At 36.7% G+C, this 20818-nt stretch overlaps 1 protein-coding gene across 6 annotated transcripts in view; it reads right to left on the bottom strand.

The window, feature by feature from the left end:
* Nucleotides 1-20818, bottom strand: part of Spata5 (spermatogenesis associated 5) — a 371863-nt gene that overhangs the window by 196549 nt on the left and 154496 nt on the right. For all 6 annotated transcript variants that reach the window (XM_048812010.1, XM_048812011.1, XM_048812012.1 and 3 more), the window contains one exon: nt 4210-4419. In XM_048812010.1, coding sequence (XP_048667967.1) covers nt 4210-4419 — 210 coding nt within the window. The remainder of the gene's footprint in view (nt 1-4209; nt 4420-20818) is intronic.

The following is a 20818-nucleotide window of genomic DNA, read 5'->3' as shown; positions in this document are numbered from 1 at the left end:
AGAACTTAGTTTAAGGTTAAAAAGCTAGAAAGTACTAGGCTCAGGAAGCAAATGAAAGCTACCTGACAAGAACTATGTAATATTTGGAACAGCCAACAATAAAAAATTTAAAAAAAAAAAAAAAAAGAAAGCTACCTGAACCCTGGCCTAGTGCTCTTTTCACTGTGATACACGGAAGCTCAAGGACATCAATTACATACTCACAGGACTTTTCCACACCACTTATTCAGTGATAACTTATTATTATTATTATTATTATTATTATTATTATTATTATTATTCAGTGATAACTTATAACTTATTCAGAGTGATAACTCTTTCTTGTGAACTCAATCAACTTACTTCTCTTACTTCTAGACCAAAGTCATGCTATTTTTTTCAGTCTTCTCTGTCCTAGAGAAACAAAATTATTTTTCAAACTGGTCCTCAGAAGCATCTTTCTACTCTGTCCTATAGAAACGACCTAAACTACAATCCCCAATAAGGTAGTATAATTAATGAAATAGCACTAGATTCTAGTTACAGGTTAAAAATTTAAAAAAAAAAATTAAAAGAGAATATAAATACAATGGATCTTGACATCTTGAGTTTGAGTTCTGAGAACAATTTTCAGTTCCATCCACCACTACAACCTTGGAAAAGTTGCTTAATCTCAAGATCTTCTGTGTAATCCCATAACTAACCTTAAAGCATTCCGTATATAAAACAGGTGTCTGCACAGCTTTTCATTCAGAATCTGCAATTTGGAAGCTCTATAGTCTATATAACCGAAAAGCAAGCCTATCAATGAACTTGGACTTCATCTGAATTTTCCAAGTTCAGATTATCCTGTAGCTCTGATAACAGAAGGGTAGGAGACCAAGTTAAATGAATAATGGTAATTACTTTGAACTGTGCACTACTCTGAATGCACTACTCTAAATAAACTACTGAAAACATCATATACTTTGCAGAGTTCCTCTTTGAGACAAATATAGAGAAGAGGATTTCTCAAAAAAATCAACGGTATCCTAAGCTCATTACATTTCTTCCTCACTAATGCTACCAAGAAAGAACTGGATGGAAACCCCTGCCAGAGACCAAACAACTCTTCCAGAAGCAGTGATGGCTCTTCACAAAGGAGAACAGCCCGGCTATCCAAAAGCAATCAGGCTATAGGAATACTCCAGACAAAAGCAAGAGAAGAGCAGAAAAAAAAATTTCAACTGGAAAATATTCTGATGTAATGACCCAGATGACAAAATAAACTTAAGCTTATGTTAAGTGCTGAAATCTACACAAACATATCTATATATGCCAAGAATACGAGCCCACACAAGCCAAAGTGAAGTCTCCACGCAGAGTACAAATATTTTTGATCTCTACTTATAAAAGATGTATAGGGGAAGCTCAAAAGTTCTTTCAGAGACTTAAAGAAAGTAATGTTTAAAATCAATCAAAATGCTTTATCTTGGCTGAAAGGTGATCACCACTGGAGAAAGGATCAGTTTTTCCTTTCAATATGTCTAGAGTACTTTTGTTTCCCAATTGGACAGGAAATTCTACTGTACATCTGTTTTGTTTTGTTTCTGATCACCTTCAAAATGTTACATTTTATTATTTTACAGAGCTCAAAATAAATTGTAACACTTGAGTCACCTTAGAAAACATCATGTATGTAATTAGACCAATTTCTTTCATGTTCTCAACTTCTCATTTTGAAAATTTTAAAATATGAAGTAGAAAGCATAGTAAAATGAATATCATTGCTGATTAAAATATCCGATACTTAGATTCAAAGCTTAAAAATACTGTTAAACTACATTAAATTCTATACTGAATAAACATCCATTAAGTCAGGCGTGGTGGCAAATGCCTGTAATAACAGCTACTCAGGAAGCTGAGGCAAAAAGACTGCCAAGTTTGAGGTCAAGCTTCAGCAATTTAGCAAGACCCTGTCTCAAATTTTTAAAAAAGACCTGAGAATGTATCTCAGTGGTACAGCACCCCTGAGTTCTATTCCTAGTACTACCTAGAAAACAAACAAACCACATTAAATAAAAAATTAATAATTAGGATAGGCCCTGATTTCTTTTTTCTTTTGGTTGTAGATGGACAGAATGCCCTTATTGTTTATTCTTATGTGGTGCTAAGAATCGAACCCAGTGCCTCATACATGCTAGACAAGCACTCTGCCACTGAGTTACAACCCCAGCCCAAGATACAACCTGACTTCTGAGTTATACATAAACCCAAACAATTAAGATAATTTCTTGGGTTCGGGTGTAGCTTGGTGGTAGCACTTGTGTAGAATATACAAGGCCTTGGATTTTCACTCCCAGCACAGTAAAAAAATAATAATAATACTTAATAACAACAACTTCTTAACATCATTTTTCTGTGTGTAGCCTTTTTAAAAGAATTAAAAATTTTATGAATTTTGAGTTAAAACATCACTCGTTTTAAGAACAGTGAGCAAGAAAATGCTACTTATAAGAAAACAGAAGTGCTCCTCCTTGAGATACAAGTCTAAAACCTTCAAATTAGGTCCTCATCAAATGTTTCATGTTCTACTAGACAGAAAACATTCCAATATTCTCAATATAGAATTGTGGCCTACACAAAACAGGAACAGAGAAATGGAAATGACTGGATAAAGCATAGAAATGCCAGTAGAATAGCTGTGTCCATATGGTAACAGACCAGAGACAATCAAGGTATTTTGGGGATTCAAAATATCTCATCCCTGCACCCTTTAAACCCATGGCTGCTTCGCTATCCCTGATCAGTGTAAAAAGGATTACCTTTCATTGTAGTCACTCTCCAAGATCTTTCAGAACAACAGATAAAAGAAACTATGTTGAAGACATTCAGAAGGAGCAAATACATCTGAATATCATTCCACATAATTTTAAGTCATGCCAAAACCTGAAATCAGGTTTCATGCATTCCATCTGCCAATGATTTCAATATTCTATGATAGAAAACACATTTTGTAACATGAAAAATTCCCTGGTGATATCCAAATACTTTATTCATCATGTGGCTTTTCTGAAATAAACTGATACTTAATAAATTTTGGTGGTATAATCCATAAAAATGGATTTAAGATTTTATTTATATGTATTTACTAACTGAATATATAATAATGTTATATAAAAAGAAAGATTAACATCTGGTCTGAAAGTGAAACTACATATCAAGTAAAATTATATGTCTCAGCTGACACAGGGCAATGAACAAATAAAATGTACATGTATGGGAGTAGTTCAGAATAAACCATACTATGGGGCCTGGGGTTGTGGCTCAGTGGTAGAGCACTCACCTAGCACATGCGAGGCGTTGGGTTCAATCCTCAACACCACATAAAAATGAAGAAATAAAATAAACGTATTGTATACAACTATAAATTTTTTTAAAAAAGTACTATTCTCTGACTAGAAAGGCATTTCTAAAGAATGTAGCGTTGTGGGGCTGAGACGGTAGCTCAGTGCTAGAGCACCTGCCTTGCATGTATGAGGTACTGCGTTCGATCCTTAGCACCCCATAAAAATAAATAAATAAAGATATTGTACCAACTACAACTAAAAAAATTTTAAAAAAAAGAATATAGCATTGTGCTGGGCACGGTGGCCCACACCTGTAATCCCAAAGATTCGAGAGGCTGAGGCAGGAGGAGCACAAGTTCAAGACCATCCTCAGCAACTTAATGAGACCATAACCAACTTAGCAAGACCCTGCCTTAAAATAAAAAATTAAATGGTGCTGGGAATGTGGCTCAGTAGTTAAGCACCCCTGGGTTCAATCCTCAGTACTGCTCCCCAAAAAGAATCAAACATTTTACCATTAAAAAAAAAAAAAGTATCTTTTGGATTTGGAAATTCTATGTGTGTAAATGCTGAATTCATTATCTTATTTACAATTGACTCTTAAACAAAAAGTCTTTAGTATAATTACAGCAATCAAAAACAAAAGAGTAGTTTTTGGTACGCATGGGTCTAAGAAATACTGAAAAATCAAGATACTGTCCACCATGATTTGCTACAGTCATATGCACCAATTTATTTCTTGTCTCTGTTCCCCTCATATTATATTGTCATCTATCTCAAATAAAAAATAAACTATTTCTTAAGCAGCAACTTTACACACTCTCCTGAGGGTAGAAGTCAGTGGAGGAGGGTGGGAAGACGATGGAAGAGAACACAGCCACTAGAAAGCTGAACACCCTACCTTTATAGCTAGAAAGTTCAGTCCACTTTCATTAGCCAAAGCCTTTGCTATCATGGTCTTAGAACATCCCGGGGGCCCGTATAGGAGAACTCCTTTAGGTGGCTGAATACCCATTCGGGTGAAAGACTCTGGATGTTTCAAGGGCCATTCCACAGCCTGTTTCAATTTTAATTTGATATTTTCCAGTCCTCCAATATCTGACCAGGACACCTGCAAAACAGAATGTTTTCCAAATGTTAATTTTGCCATGACAGAGAAACTAAGAAAAATAAAACTCATCATCAGCAAAAGAAGTGTTAGAAGGAAAAGATCCACTTAAGAATCAAGAGGCTAAACACCAAAAAATTCAAAGAATATCAAGAGCTAAACTAGGAATACATAAAATATGAGTTAGATATTGTAGAAATATTGAAGACAGCATTTTTTACTTGTAAATCTTGTATAAATATTGCTTGAATGATTAAATGTACTATTAAGTCTATCTTCCTGATAGCTTTAAAAGTTAGGTTTCATCTGTCTGAAAATGATTTGAGTCAGTGATCCAAGATCTCATCTACATATCTAACTTCATACTTCTTTTTTAGCAAAATTACTTTCAAAAAAATCCTTGTAAAACATTTGATTGTTTTGTCTCTGGCATGTAAGCAGAATATCTTTAGAACTCTGTTCCTTCTCTCAACTAAGAAATAACCTCCAATCTACTGCCATAACACCCTGAATGTGCCCAATCTTGTCTAATCTTAGAAGCTAAGCAGGGTCGGGCCTGGTTAGTACTTGGATGGGAGAAATAACCTCCAAAAGAAAGTAGCTCTTCAGGCTTTATTTACTTAAAAATATGCCTTACGAATAATCTACGTGCCAAATAATGTACAAAGAAAACTGGAGAATAGAACATAAATCCAGATTTTAAAAACCTTGAGAACTTAGAAACAACCAGTAACACATACCTAAGAGCCATAGTATAATGAAGAGTATACTAAGTACAACAAAAACACAGAAAAGCCTTTTCAAATTCCCAGTAAGAAAATATGACTTCCTGCTGGGAGGCAACTTGAAAGCCAACTCCTGAGTGATAAATGAGATGTAAAAACAAGGAAATGGTCAGACAGAGGCCACAAAATGACAACATGCTCAGGAGGAGGAAAGAATGAGAGAAATAGAAATAGGATGAGACAAAGAGGATGAAAAGAAAACAAGATTTGAAGGAAGGAAATAAAGTTGAAGCTGTAAGGTGCAGGGTCCTGAAGACTCCGTGAAGTAGTTCAAGATATTCTCTGTACAAACTAAGAATCTTTGAAAGTTTTTAATCCAGAGAGCAGTATATGTGGTCTAATCTGTGCTTCATGAAGGCTTCTCTGATAGAAGATTCATCAGAGAGAAGATAGTGCTTAGGACAGGGAAGGAAGATCGAGTACGGCCCCACTGCAAATAACCTTTAAAAACAGCTTGGATTGGGGTATAGCTCAGTGGCTGAGTGGTACAGTGATATGTGCAGCATGCTCAAGGTCCTGGGTTCAATTACCAAAACCACGAGAGTATAAATAAATTTTTTAAAAAAAAATAGACTGAACTAGGGCAACTACATGTAGATGATGGAAACACATTGGAAAGTACTGCAGAGCGATACTTTAAAAGGTTTTAGAAGTAAAATAAGAAAGAAAATGTATGCTAAACATTCCCAGATGGACTGGCAAAGAAATTATGAACCACAGAAAATATTTAGGAGGGAAAATAATTAAGATAGATTTTTTAAGGGGGGCTGGGGATATAGCACAGTTGCTAGAGTGCTTGCCTCACATGCATAAGCCCTGGGATCAATCCCCAGCCCCACCAGGAAAAAAAAAAAAAAAAGATAGATTATATATACAAAGTTTGAACATGGAACAAGATATTCAAAAGATCAAAAAATGAGCAGTTGGAATACAGATGGCACAAATGGAGCTCTGGAAAAAGAACAAGACTATAATTTTAGATCTGAGAGATTCACATACAAACAGTACTAGAAGCCATGAGATCAATTAAAATTACCAACCAAGGGAAGAGAGATGTGGGTCAAAGGCAGAGAGGTGGGCATCACCTACATTTTATAGATAAGAGGAAAACAAAAAGAATGAGAAGTCAGTGAACAGGCAATTGACAAATTTAAAGGAGAAGAGAGGGACTTTGTTAATATTAGGAAACAATTCCTAATGAATCAATTACAAATGAACCTCTATAGTTTTATAGAATTTGGATGTTTCTGTTTTCTGCCCAGAAAGCCAGAAGAGTACCACATGATAAACATGAGCTCACATTTAATTATTTCTTTTAAGTTGTCGTCTCAGGATTTATTTTAAAAAGTAAGAATTATTACATGAAAAGGCATGAATTATAGGTCTCTTAATGCATAATGGAAGTTATTATCCCAAACATTTTCTCTATTTTAAGGTTACCAGCAGTAAGTCTCTCTGCAACATCATCAGAACTGAATTTTATTTTGCCTATTTGTTCTTTCTTCTTTTTTTTTCTAATTTTACCAATAAAATTAAAATTGAACTTGACAGCAGTGCACGTGAGTTTAAGGTCCTAAAATGTCCAGCAATCACTGGCAGGATCATAGTTAGTGTTTACCACAGAGGACAACTGTGTTACTCAGCTGTGCAGTGCTGAGAAAAAACAACTTGGAGAAAGATCTCTTGGTTACAGTTTCAGAAGTTTCTGTCCATGGTCAGCCTACTCCACTGCTTGGGCCTGTGGTGAGGCAGAGGGAGAGGCAGAACAAGGCTGCTTACTCATGGCAGCCAGAGCAGGCAGAAAGAGGGGAGAAGAGGCCAGCAGGGACAAGACACGTCCTTCCAGGGCATACCCGCTGTGCCCACTTCCTCCACATCGGCCTCACCATCACACTCTCACGCCATCAGCTACAACTCCCTCAGGGGATTCACCCATCACCCAGGTCAGAGAGCCCGTGACTGAATCATTTCCTAAAAGCGCCATCTCTGATTACTGATGCACTGAGATCAAGCCTTCACACACCAGCCTTTGAGAGAGATCCCAAGTCCAAACCACTGCAGCAGCTACTATTGGTACAACCAGGCTGGCTTACTCTGGTGTTCTGACCTTTTCAAACCTAGAAAAAGTTGAAAAGTCAGTATAATAAATCTCTGCATATTTTTTACTAAAATTCACCAGTTTTTAATCTTCGCCCCATTTGTTTTATGAGTAATCTCACATTCTCTCTGGACACACAAGTAATCAGTGTGCACACTGACATACCTACTTAGTTTTTTGAAATTCTTTTAATTTTCTGTAGAACCTTTATAAAGTGAGCTTCAGATACAATGTCACTTCTCTCTAAATATTTTAACATCTCCCTCATGAAAAAAAATAAATATTTGGGGGCTGAGGTAATGGCCTCATAGTACAGTAATTGCCTAGCATGTAGGAGGCCTGTGTTCAGTCCCCAGCAGCAAAACAAAACCACACACACACACACAAATGAAAACAACATCTGGGAAGAGAATTTTAAAGGTCATCAAAACACTAGACAACAGAAAATACAGAGGACTAAGCAGAAATGGTCAGCAGATCTGGCAATAGGATTACTGTAGAGAGTGGTTTAAGCAGATCAATACTTCTCAGTTTATTGTCTTTTACAGTAGACTATATAAACATACACACACATGCATATACATGAAGTACACATATACTATATTTATCCGATAAAAGCAGTGTTTGTAATAACTATCACAAATATAAAACCCCTTAAACTTAGTAATACTATATTATTATGATATTCATGATATCACTACTGGTTACTATGCAGTTATCATACAGCAAGAAGTAGACACAATTTGCACAAGCTCTGTAAGCAGCAAATGCCCCTTCCTTGGAGCACAGGAGTTATTTATATAAACTAAGTACTGCAGCAGGATGGATAATTTCTCATGCTAATAGGTAAGTACACAATATAGATACAATGTCTTTAGAAGTGGGTACATCCTTCCTAATCAATGATTCTTAAAAATACAATTACATGCATATAAATGGCTAGGAAGAATTTTTTCCTTTTTTTTCTTTTGCACTTCTGGAAGATCACTATGATTACAAGGTAGCATGAAGACTAGAATAGGGGCAGAGGCAAGCGTGTAAAGAGTCGGACCAGTTCAGAAGATTGCTACAGTAATTCAGGTAAGTAAACTCTGAAATTAAATCAACCAGTACTATAATCCGGTAATCTTCAATGTGCTGAAATTCTGTACTTAATACATATCAGATGTCTGATTTTTAAGTAGTCAGTAGTCTTATTTTTTTCAATAAGAGGAAGTTATAAAGAGATACCCCGAGACACTTTCATGAAACACATATTTTGAAAATCACTAAAATAAGAAAATCTATGTCATGAGAGATGATTTTTTTCTTTTGTTCATTTAAACCCAGGAGTTTGTGCATGCTATGCAAGTGCTCTACCACTGAGTGATATCCTCAGACCTTTTTACTTTTTATTTTACTTTGAAACAGGGTCTTACTAAATTGCCCAGGGGGGTTTGGAATTGCAATCCTCTGGACTCAGCCTCCAGGAGCTGAAATTACAGGTGTGCATCACCAGATGCAGCAAAAAAGTAGTAAAAAAAAAAAAGAAGAAGAAGTGTCACTTTGATCAAGAGATGGGAAGGGCTTTTCCTCAAGAAAAATTAAGACAATCTAACCAGAAAACTGAACATTCACTTAAAAAAAAAAAAAAAAAACAAAGAAAAAAAGTCCTCTTCATGAACCTGGCAGTCCCATGCTAAGGAACTGGTCCACTTCCCTGAACAATGAAGGGATCTACAGAACTGAGAGAGAATTCTGTCTCTTTCCTGACATTCTAGGCCTTGCTTTATCAGTGATCCCTTCTCTATTCCTGTCTTAACTGTAGTCTTCTCTAATCCATTAAACCCCAAGTTTCTAATTCTGCAACTGTGTCAATAAAACTGATATAGGTACATTAAAATAGGTTGGAAATCATAATCTAGAGCTTTATAACTTATATTCTTATGCTTATTTATATATTAATTATATTGTTCTTCCCATCCTTCAAAACATACACTTTGATATTCTTCCTACCTAAATTTTATTACTTTTTCTTTCACCACTAAACTTCCTAAAAGATATTTAATATTCCTCTAGTCTACTGCACATATATTTTCACTTCGTACTTAGTTAATCTAATGTTTCCCAAATAGAATCTTCCCCAGCAATGACAGAAAAGGATAGTATAGATGAGCCAGGTGCAGTGGCACAAGCCTGTAATCCCAAAGACTCGGGAGGCTGAGGCAGGAGGATCACGAGTTCAAAACCAGCCTCAGCAACTTAGCGAGGACCTAAGAAACTCAGTGAGACCCTATCTCTAAATAAAATATAAAGGGCTGGGGATGTGGCTCAATGGTTAAACACCCCTGAGTTCAATCCCCAGTACAAAAAAAAAAGAAAACTATACAGATGAAAAGCTTAAGGTTGTAGGGAGTTAGCAGGAGTTAGTAAGAAAGTCTCTATATCTATAGTCTTTCAGGAAAAAACTGAGGCAAGGTCATCTGCAGAAAGAAGCATCAATCAAACAAATACTGAATAAATGACCATTTCATATAATGCTGCTTCCTGAAAATACAATTCCAGGCAATAACTATATTGCATGGAATTTACTAAAAGGGCAGTCACTGACTTTAAATAGATGGTCAAAAAAAAAAAAAAAAACCTTTTTAGAATTGACCTATGACATAGATTTGATGAACACAGGAATTACCTAGATGAAAGTAACAATAAAATGCCTTAGGGGAGAACTTTATACATACATTAGGAAAACAAACTGTAGTGTATATCGGGATGGCTAAAATTTAGCCTCTATCCTACAACAAGGGAGAAATCAAGCTATTTAATTAGGGAAATGGCAGGATGGGATCTGCACTTCTGGAAGATCACCGCGATTACAAGTTAGCATGAAGACTAGAATAGGGGCAGGGGCAAGAGTGTAAAGAGTAGGACCAGTTCAGAAGGCTGCTACAGTAACTCAGGTAAGAGTTGGCAATAGTCTGAATAAAGTAAGAGCAGGGAGGCTGTAGAGGAAAAAATAAGGCAGATCAATTTATCTTGAAAACTAATTATATCTGGAGGGGGTGGGTTGAAAAGCAAAAGGGAATTGGGGGAACACTAAGGATAAAGACTTGGGCAACTAGATATCTGAAAACTTGCATTAAAAGAGAAGCCAGGAGCCTGGCACTGGTAGTGGTGGCAGTGCATGCCTACAATCTCAGTGACTCTGGTGGCAGAGGTAAAAGGATGGCAAGTTCCAGGGCAGCCTCAGAAACTCAGGGACACCCTGTGTCAAAATTTAAAAATCAAAAGGGCTGGCAGATGTGGCTCAGTGGTAGAGCACCCCTGTGTTAGAAAGGAAGGAAGGAAGGATGGGAGGGGAGGTAAGGAGAGGGGAGGGGGGAGGAGAGAGAAAGAGGGCTGAGGCTGTAGCTCAGTGGTAAAGTGCTTGTCTCACACATGTGAGGCCCTGGGTTCAATCCTCAGCACCACATAAAGATAAATAAGTAAAATAAAGATATTGTGTCCAACTACAGCTAAAAAAATAAAAATATTTAAAAATAAATAAATACATAAAGATATTTTGTCCATTTACATTTAAAAATAATTTTTAAAAAGAAAGGAAGGAGGGGGAGAGGGAGGAAGGAGGTATTTGGAAACTAAGAAACAGATTCATGAGATGACAACTGGGATTTGAGTATAGCAGGAAAAAGTGGGAATATTGATGAACAATCAATCCAAAACTGAATGAAAAGATGATCTGGGGCCGGAGTGACACATTCTCCATTCCTAATTTCTTTTTAACTACAAAAGACTCCATGTTGTAATAAATACTCCCCTATTTGATGAATGATGCTTTCTTAAAGTATTGAAGGTTGCCTGTGTGGAATACGCGTCTCATGTAACTTCTTAATGTAGTTCAGCACAAAATTTAAAAAAGAAGCACCTACACACTCTTCAAAATACAGCAGCAATCAACACAATGCAGTTTACAGCAGCAAAACTCATGACAGCTAAATTACGGAACCAGCCTAGGTGTCCATGAATGAATGAAGAAATGAAGAAAATGTACACGATGAAGTTTTATTCAGCCAAAAAGAAACAGAATGAAACTGGAGACTATCCATTGTTAAGCAAAATAAGTCAGTCTCAGAAAGTCAAGGGCCATATGTTCTCTCTTACATGTGTAAGCTAGTATAATAAAGAGAAAAATGGGGAGGATCTCATGAAAATAAAAGTAGAGGAAGGAGATCAGGACATGGAAGTGAGGAAGGAAAGGGAAGGTGCTAAGGAAAAAACTGATCAAATTATGTTATGTGTGTGTATGAATATATAACAATGAAATCCAACTATTATGCATAGTTATAATGCACCAATGAAAACCTTCTGAAACATGATCAGACTATGCTAAATTCAAAATATCACATTGTACTCTGTAAATGTATGTAACTGTGACTTTTTTCAATAAAAATAATAAAAAATTAGAAGGGAAAAATAACATAAAAATTATAGTGACAAGGTCTGGGGCTGTGGCTCAGTGGTGGAGCGCTTGCCTAGCATGGGTGAGACACTGGCTTCAATCCTCAGCACCTCATAAAAATAAAGTTATTTATGTCCATCTACAACTAAAAATGATTTTTTAAAATAATACTGACAACTTCTACCTTAATGATTATGATGGCTGACATTTAATAAATACAACCTATAAAATATCATGAAGGAGAAAATAATTATCTGTATTTCCAAAAGCCTAAAATTAACCATTACCAGCAGTGTGGCGTATTTCCTTCTAGCCTTTCAAAATGCAAGCCCCCATGGGACATGTTGTGTGGTTCAGGTGACATTTTAATGTTTTCACAATTTTATATTTTGCTTCTTTTTATTTTCTAAATTTTAAAACTTTGTGAGAAATTATCTTGGGTTTAAATCTCAAATCCACTACTTATTGCATACTTTGGATAATTTACTTCAATCTCTATATTTCTTCCTTATTATGACTTAAAAATAATAAAACCAAATATCCAAGGGCCATTATACGAATTAAACAGTATAGTGTGTATTAAATTAACTGCATTTTACATAGTACATGGTAGACATTTAATAAGTGCTAGATATTATTCTATTTAAATGTTTGAGAAATGGTTATAAAGTTATATTTTGAAGGACTAGTGATAAAAGGTAAAACACAAGTTACTACATTTGTAATTTCATGAGCAAAAATTTAATTCTTCATTTTTTTTTATTATTTTTTGTTCTTGAGGGGGTGAGTCTAGTCACTATATTTCTTAAAGGCAAACCAGTTTTACATTTTGATGTTAGCACCTGAAAGTTAAAAAAATGATTAGTCTGACTATGGCTAAAGGAATAATTCCAAAATAAACATGTTATTAACTTAAAGAGTAACTACTGCACAGAGGAGTCCTGAGGTGCTGCTAGAAAGGCCTGGGGAAAGCTGGTTGTGTGAGGAAACAGCAGCACCACAACCACCCCAGGCCGCAGAATCCGGGAACCACAGGGAATTCCAAAGCCAGGTGGTGCATCGTCCTACCTTCAGACGGTATTTCATCTTTCAACAAATACTATTTTATGCTTTTTAATTTTATTTAATTCTACAACTTAGCTTTTAACAAATTATATCATAACTGTCAGAAAACTATTCCTACAATCTAACCTAAACATTTCTGATACTAGTTGGATCCTTTCTTATTTTGCCCTTATGAAAACAGTGGGCAGCTGCTAACAGCTTGACAGCTTTTTGAATTAATAACATAGTTAGAAGTGAAGAAACAGCTGTCAAGCAAGCAGACACAGGAGTAAGCTAAAATTTCCCAAGGAAAATGTCCCCATAAACATTTTACAGTATTTCCAAGACAAGCATTCCAAACATACAAACTGCAAAACCCAAAATAAAACAAAAAAATGCTAATTAACATCCACAGAAATCAAAGCACCTGATGATCATATTAAAAAACAAAACGAAACAATAAAACTTTTAAGGACAAGTTCCAAGGTGTTGAAACAAGGGACTGACAATGTTTTCATATACCTATGAAGCCAAGATCCTCTTATTTGCTAGGTGTCTGAGTTTTACACTGCCAGAGACAAAAGCCCTTTAGAAACTATTATTTAAAAAAAAAAAAAAATACTATGTCAAAAATTACTTTTCATTTTGCAATTTCATATTAACAAATCACAACATATGAAGGAGAAGCCAGGCAGTAGCAATTAAGTTGACACCAGTTCTGAATTCTCTGCTGGGCCAATTAAAGTGTTTAAAATGCACATATTTTGTTTAAAAAGTTACAAGATAAAATTAAACAGAAATCTCAACTCCAAGCTTTAAAAGGATTTACAGTACATTCCCAGATGCTTCTTCAGTGGAGATGTAGCAGAAACCGGAAGCAGTGTTGGAAATGTATGCTTAGATCTAAGTGAAAATCCATGAAAGGCATGAGCTTCACAAGGGGAAAAGACTGCACTGTTCCCTTACCATAGCGTAGAGACTCACGCCAAGGCTTTTTTAAAAGCCCAGCTAGATTCCAGCTCCACTGCAGTGCCATGAGCCATCAACATGCTTGCTTGCCCACTGATTTTTTTTTCCCCCAGATAAAACACAAAAACATCAACACAAGTACTCGGAAAAGCATAGAAAAACAGGGGGACTTGGAGGCAGGAAGAAAGTGAGACAAGCTACACAGGGTGAGTGGAGGACGAGTACTCAGGTCCCCCTCCCTTTCAACCTCGCCTTTCCCTGTTTGCTTTTCTGCTCTTCTACATAAGCAAGCTGAGGTTGAAAATATCTAACAATTTCAAAGGTGAGAGCACAGGGAGCTGAGAAAGTAGACAAGAAAGAACATAACCAGCACTTAGCCAGAAACTGTATCTAACTCTGGGAGACTGACATTAGGAACCCCACGGAAACATGGGAAAAGCTACAAAAGCCAGAAGCTCTCATAACTCATAATTAAAATGTTAAGACATTAATGGAAAGAGGAAGGAAAATATTCAAGTGAAAAAAAAAAGCAGGCACTCAGCCTGAGGGTGAATCTCCACGGCAGAACACTTGCCTAGCACTGTGCAAAGCCCCAGTTGGATCCCTAGCATGGAAGTGGCAGGGAAGGGCAGGGGATGTGTCTAAAAATCATGGAAAATACATATAATCAAACTAAAGGCAAATATTTTATATTTGAAACAATATAGGTTTCATACTCAGTTTAATGTTTACATTAAGATCTGAATCCAATTTCTAAAATATTATGAAAAATTATAATCACATTTTAATTTAAGTTTACTACAAGCTACGCTCAAAGCTGATTATAGATGAAGTTAAATCTAATAAAGATAACACAGGTAGAGCACCCCTAATCCAAAATGTTCCCAAATCTAAAACTTTTTGAACATGGACATGATACCAAAAGTGAAAAATTCCACACCTGACCTCAGGTAATGGACTGTAGCCAAAATGCAGATGTAATTACCTTCAGACCCTGGAATAACATGTAGGTTAAACACAAATTCATCTCTGTTTAGATATAAATCCAATCCCTAAGATATCCCATTACATATATGGAAATATTCAAAATATTAAGAAAATTCATAATCCTACACACTTTCAATTCCAAACATTTCAGATAAGGGACACTCAACCTGAAATAAGTTATTATCCAAACGAGCCTCCCTTACATCACAAAGCTTTGTGCGTTAATTCAACTTAAAAACAGCAAACCAAGCCGGCACAGTCAGGAAGCTGAGGCAGGACCATCACAAGTTTGATGTTGGTATGGGGCAACTTAGTAAGACCCTGTTTCAAAATTTTTAAAAAAACAAGGGGGGCTGGGATTGTGGCTCAGTGGTAGAGTGCTCGTCTAGCACATGCGAGGCCCTGGGTTCAATCCTCAGCACCACATAAAAATAAACAAAATAAAGATATTGTGTCCAACTACTTCTAAAAATAAATATTAAAAAAACAAACAAACAAAAAAAAACAACAAAGGATAGAGATGTAGCTCAGTGGTAGAGTCCTGGGGCTCAAGTGCTCATATCAGGGGAAAAAGCAAAACAGCTACTCATTTGCAAAATGAACTTTTAACTTTTAAAAACCCACCTACTTGGAGCTGGGGTTGTAGCTCAGTGGTAGAGCACTTGACTCGAATGCGTGAGGCCCTGGATTCGGTCCCCAGCACCACATAAAAATAAATAAAATAAAGGTATTCATTCCATCTACAACTGAAAAAAAAAAATTTAAAAATGAAACAAAGGGCTGGGGATGTGGCTCAAGTGGTAGTGCACTTGCCTGGCATGCGCGGGGCGCTGGGTTCGATCCTCAGTACCACATAAAAATAACATAAAGATGTTGTGTCCACCGAAAACTAAAAAAAAAAAAATAAACATTAAAAAATTCTCTCTTTCTCTCTCTCTCACTCTCTTTTAAAAAAAATGAAACAAAAATAAAAACCTATCTATTTTTGCCAAATGAACAGCCTAGAAAAGATCTCATAAAACATGGAAACTTCATTTGAGGGGGGAAAAAAACGGGTGATAATAAAAGAGAAAGATACGCATCATGAAAATGTAAAGCTTTGCCTAAAAGTTTGTTCATATCTTATTAAAATTTTGCTTTGTCTAATTCACTAAATTCTTTGAATAACTTCACTATGATCACCAGAAAATGCTTTGAATAGGAAACTGCTTAGTAAACATTGCAGTTCTTATTATGACAAAGAACTGGGAAATGATGAATATAAACAATAAAGAAATGAAAACTCCAAGAACAGAGAAGAAAGAGAGGGATGCAGACTAACTGGCTCCTACAGCAGGTCTACTAACAAACTTTATTCACAAACTTTTTTTTTTGGTACTGGGAATTGTGAAACTCAGGGGCACTGGACCACTAAGCCCTATCTCCAGCCCTATTTTTTATTTTATTTAGAGACAGAGTCTCACTGAGTTGCTTGGCGCCTCGCCATTGATGAGGCTGGCTTTGAACTTGCAATCCTCCTGCCTTGGCCTCCCGAGCTGCTGGGATTATAGGCATGCGCCACTGCACTCAGCTCTCAAACTTCTTAAAGTGAATCTGTAGTCAACTGTACAGAGTAGTGGATAACCAAATGCCCCCCAAATGAAAGAAATGATTACAAAATACCTCAAATTTCTCATAGTAAAAATTTTTTAAATTATTTTGCTTTCATTATTTTTCTTAGGAAATGTGTGATATGGGTGAATAATAATAAAATGAACAGGCTCTGTGGTTGTGTGGTTGTGTGTGTTACCAGGACCATTCTAAAAGAGTGTCTTGTAATATTATATAAATACACTGTTGGATAAAGAAATAAATACATGGGATAATAATATTTTGAAAATTACAGAAGGGGACAAAGCAGCAAACAGCAGAGGCACAGGCTGGTACCAAGTGGAATGGAAGCCAGGAAAGAGCCAGGTAGCAGCGGAGGACAGGGCCACAACCCGTGCAGGTTGTGCAGGAACCTCACGTGAAGGTTCAAACCCAGATCTGCCTAGCAGATCATAAGCTCAAACCGTTTCCTCTGGTCTCCTTTAATGGTTAGTTGACAATAAAAGGTTTTGCGTATAAGGAAAGAAAAACAACACTCCCCTGCCTCGATTAGCTAAAGGGATGTTCCAAATTTTTGTATAGAGCAAATTCCCTCCATCCCAAAGCACATCAAATTCACATAAGCAAATAAAGCTGCTCAGATTCAGCGTCCTCAGATCAGAGGACCAGAAAGGCAGTGTCCACCTGAGGAGAAGCAACCAGTGCTGATCAAAGTACGGAATGTCCTGGTTCTGATGTTCTGATGTAAAGGCAAGAGGTGTGAGGAGAAAACTCTGACAAAGAGTAAGAGAGACATTCAAACAATCTTCAAGACAGAGGGAAATACCTTTTAAAAGAATAAAAGATTTCATCTTTTAATCAAAGCTTATCCCCAGATGGCGAATGTGCTACACATAAAGATATTGGGCTGGAAATATGCCCCAAGAAATCTATGGAGAAAGACAACGCCCAGAGAAATTAGACCTATATGCTAAGCACAGAATGAGATCGCTGAGATACAGCACACAAGTCTCCCCCTCTCAGATACTTCTGGTAAGTACGGGGCCAGTGTGTTGCAACTATATATTGATGCTCAACAAGTCTGTCACTCAAATGGGCAGAGATGCTGGTAGAGGTTTCAGTATCTAACAACCATTCATTCACACAATCATTTACTCAATCATTCATGCACAAAGATACATTCATTTTACTACAGATATTATGTCTTAGTGCTTGGCCAGACTCCAAGAATACAACAAAAACAACACTGACTTGGCCTCTACACCATGGAGCTTAGACTCTAGGTAAAAGAGACATTAAACAGATATTAGCAGATACTTAAGGACTAGGTAAAGCAATTGTACAGGATGATACAAGAATCTAAACAGGCTCTTGGGAACCCCAGAGGCACAGACTGGCTTCCAGAAGACCTGGCATTTCAGCAGGAGGAGGAAGAGTCAGGCAGCCAAAGGAGACCAATGAGGCTGCATCATCTGGAGCCCCCAGTGCTGACCTCCAGCTCATCTTGGGAAAGAGACACAAGAAAACAGTGACAGTCTTCCTGGTGTCGCTCCAGATTCTGATCTGGCAAGAAAAGAGCACATCTAGCTTGTCTGCCCTGTGCTCTGATCAATGTTCATCTCCTGGCTTCCTTTCCCTGCGCCCTCTAGAAAAATATGAATCATGCACAGAAATCTTGACACCCCTGAAAAGAAGGCTGCAGGCTAGAAGAGCCTGTCACTGAAAAGGACTGATGCCGGGAGCAGCACGAGCCTTTCTCCAAGCATAGGCGCTCCTGCAAAGCCAGGCATTGCTACCTCATTTTTTATTGCAAATAAATCAACTGCTTCCCTCCTAGTTCAATGATTTGATTTATCTGTGTAATAAAACAAGAGAAAAAAATATACTCTACAATAAAATTGAGCTGAGTTTCGATCGTTTTATAATAAATAAACTGAGTGAATACTGAGCAAATATTTAGCCTTCTAGAATGTTCTCTGATTATTTTTACTTAGAAGTGCATGTTTACTTTTTAATTTGCTATTTTTTGTTACATGACAGTAAAATGAATGTTGGCAAATTATACATACATAGAGTATAACTTATTCTATTTAGGATCCCACTCTTGTGGTTGTGCATGATGTAGAGTTGCCCTGATCATGTATTCAAATACAAGGCTAGGAAAGTTCTACTCTTTCCTAATCCCCTCCCGGCTCCCTTCCCTTCTGTTTCCCTTTGTCTAATCCAATGGATTTCTATTATTCCCCTCCCCAACCTCCCTTGTTTTGGGTTAGTATCCACAAATCAGAGAAAACAATCGGCCATTGCTTTGTTGGGATTGGCTTATTTCATTTAGCATGATATTCTCCAGTTCCATCCATTTATGGGCAAATGCCATAACTTCATTCTTCTTCATGACTGAGTATTATTCCATTGTGTATACATACCGCATTTTCTTTATCCATTCATCCATTGAAGGACACCTAGGTTATTTCCATAGCTTGGCTATTTTGAGATGAGCTGATATTAACATTGCTGTGGCTGCATCACTGTAGAATTTTTAATTCCTCTAGGTATAGAACAAGGAGTGGAATAACTCAAATAGTGGTTCCATTCCAAGTTTTCTAAGGAAGCTCCATAGTGCTCTTCATATTGGTTCCACCAATTTGCAGTCCCACCAACAATGTATGAAAAAGTACCTTTCTCCCCACATCTGCATCGACATTTATTGTTACTTATATACTTTATAATTACCATTCTACACTGAGGTGGAATCTCGGTGTAGTTTTAACTTGTATTTCTCTAATTGCTAAAGATGTTGAACTTTTTTTTTTTTTGGAGAGGAGTACCAGGGATTGTATTTTATTTAGAGACAGGGTCTTATTGAGTTGTTTAACACCTTGCATTTTGCTGAGGCTGGATTTGGACTCGCAATCCTTTTGTCACAGCCTCTTGAGCCACTGGGATTTCAGGAGTGTGACACTGCGCGCAGCTTTGTATGCTTTTTTGACCGTTTGTATTTCTTCTTCTTAGAAGTGATTATTCACTTCCTTTGCCCATTTACTGATTGGGTTATTTACTTTTCTGGTGTTAAGTGTTTTGAGTTCTTTGTATATCCTGGAAATTAATGCCTTATCTCAGGTGCAGGTGCTAAAGATTTTGCCCATTCTGTAGGCTCTCTGTTCATGTTGTTTCTTTGCTTTGAAGCTTTTCAATTTGATACCACCCCATTTACTGTTTCTTAATTTTACTTCTGGAACTTTAGGACTCTTCTTGAGAAATTCAGTTCCCAAGATGACATGTTGGAGTCGGGCCTATTTTTTTTTTTAATTTTTTATTGTTGGTTGTTCAAAACATTACATAGTTCTTGATATATCATATTTCACACTTTGATTCAAGTGGGTTATGAGCTCCCATTTTTACCCCATATACAGATTGCAGAATCACATCAGTTACACATCCATTGAATTATATATTGCCATACTAGTGTCTGTTGTGTTCTGCTGCCTTTCCTATCCTCTACTATCCCCCCTCCCCTCCCCTCCCCTCTTCTCTCTCTGCCCCCTCTACTGACATTCATTTGTCCCCCTTGTNGCTGAATTCATTTATTAGCTCTAATAGTTTCTTTGTAGAGCCTTTTGGGTCTGCTAGGTATAGAATCATATCATCTGCAAATAGTGATAATTTAAGTTCTTCTTTTCCTATTTTTATGCCTTTAATTTCTTTCGTCTGTCTAATTGCTCTGGCCAGTGTTTCGAGAACTATGTTGAACAGAAGAGGTGAGAGAGGGCATCCCTGTCTGGTTCCAGATTTTAGAGGGAATGCCTTCAATTTTTCTCCATTCAGAATGATGCTAGCCTGAGGCTTAGCATAGATTGCTTTTACAATATTGAGGTATGTTCCTGTTATCCCTAGTTTTTCTAGAGTTTTGAACATAAAGGGATGCTGTACTTTGTCGAATGCTTTTTCCGCATCTATCGAGATGATCATATGGTTCTTATTTTGAAGTCTATTGATGTGGTGAATAACATTTATTGATTTCTGTATATTGAACCAGCCTTGCATCCCAGGGATGAATCCTACTTGATCATGGTGCACAATTTTTTTGATATGTTTTTGTATCCGATTCGCCAGAATTTTATTGAGGATTTTTGCATCTAGGTTCATTAGAGATATTGGTCTGTAGTTTTCTTTCTTTGAAGTGTCTTTGTCTGGTTTAGGTATTAGGGTGATGTTGGCCTCGTAGAATGAATTTGGAAGTTCTCCCTCTTTGCTTTGTGGATAAAGATGTGGTCTATTTTAGTGACTGTTCCATGTGCTGCTAAAGAGAAAGTGTGTTCATTCATTGATGGGTGAAATATTCTCTATATGTCTATTAAATATAAAATATTAAATTATTAATTGTATTAAATTATTAATTGTATTCTTTAATTTTTGTTATGATAATCTAGCTACTGGTGAGAGAGATGTACTGAAGTCACCTAGTATGATTGTGTTGTGATCTATTTGATT

This window comes from Marmota marmota, unplaced genomic scaffold (genome assembly GCF_001458135.2).
Source record: "Marmota marmota marmota unplaced genomic scaffold, marMar, whole genome shotgun sequence".
In the NCBI taxonomy this organism is placed as follows: domain Eukaryota; kingdom Metazoa; phylum Chordata; class Mammalia; order Rodentia; family Sciuridae; genus Marmota; species Marmota marmota.
Note: the sequence above shows the minus strand (reverse complement) of the source record. Positions and strands in the feature narration are given on the sequence as shown.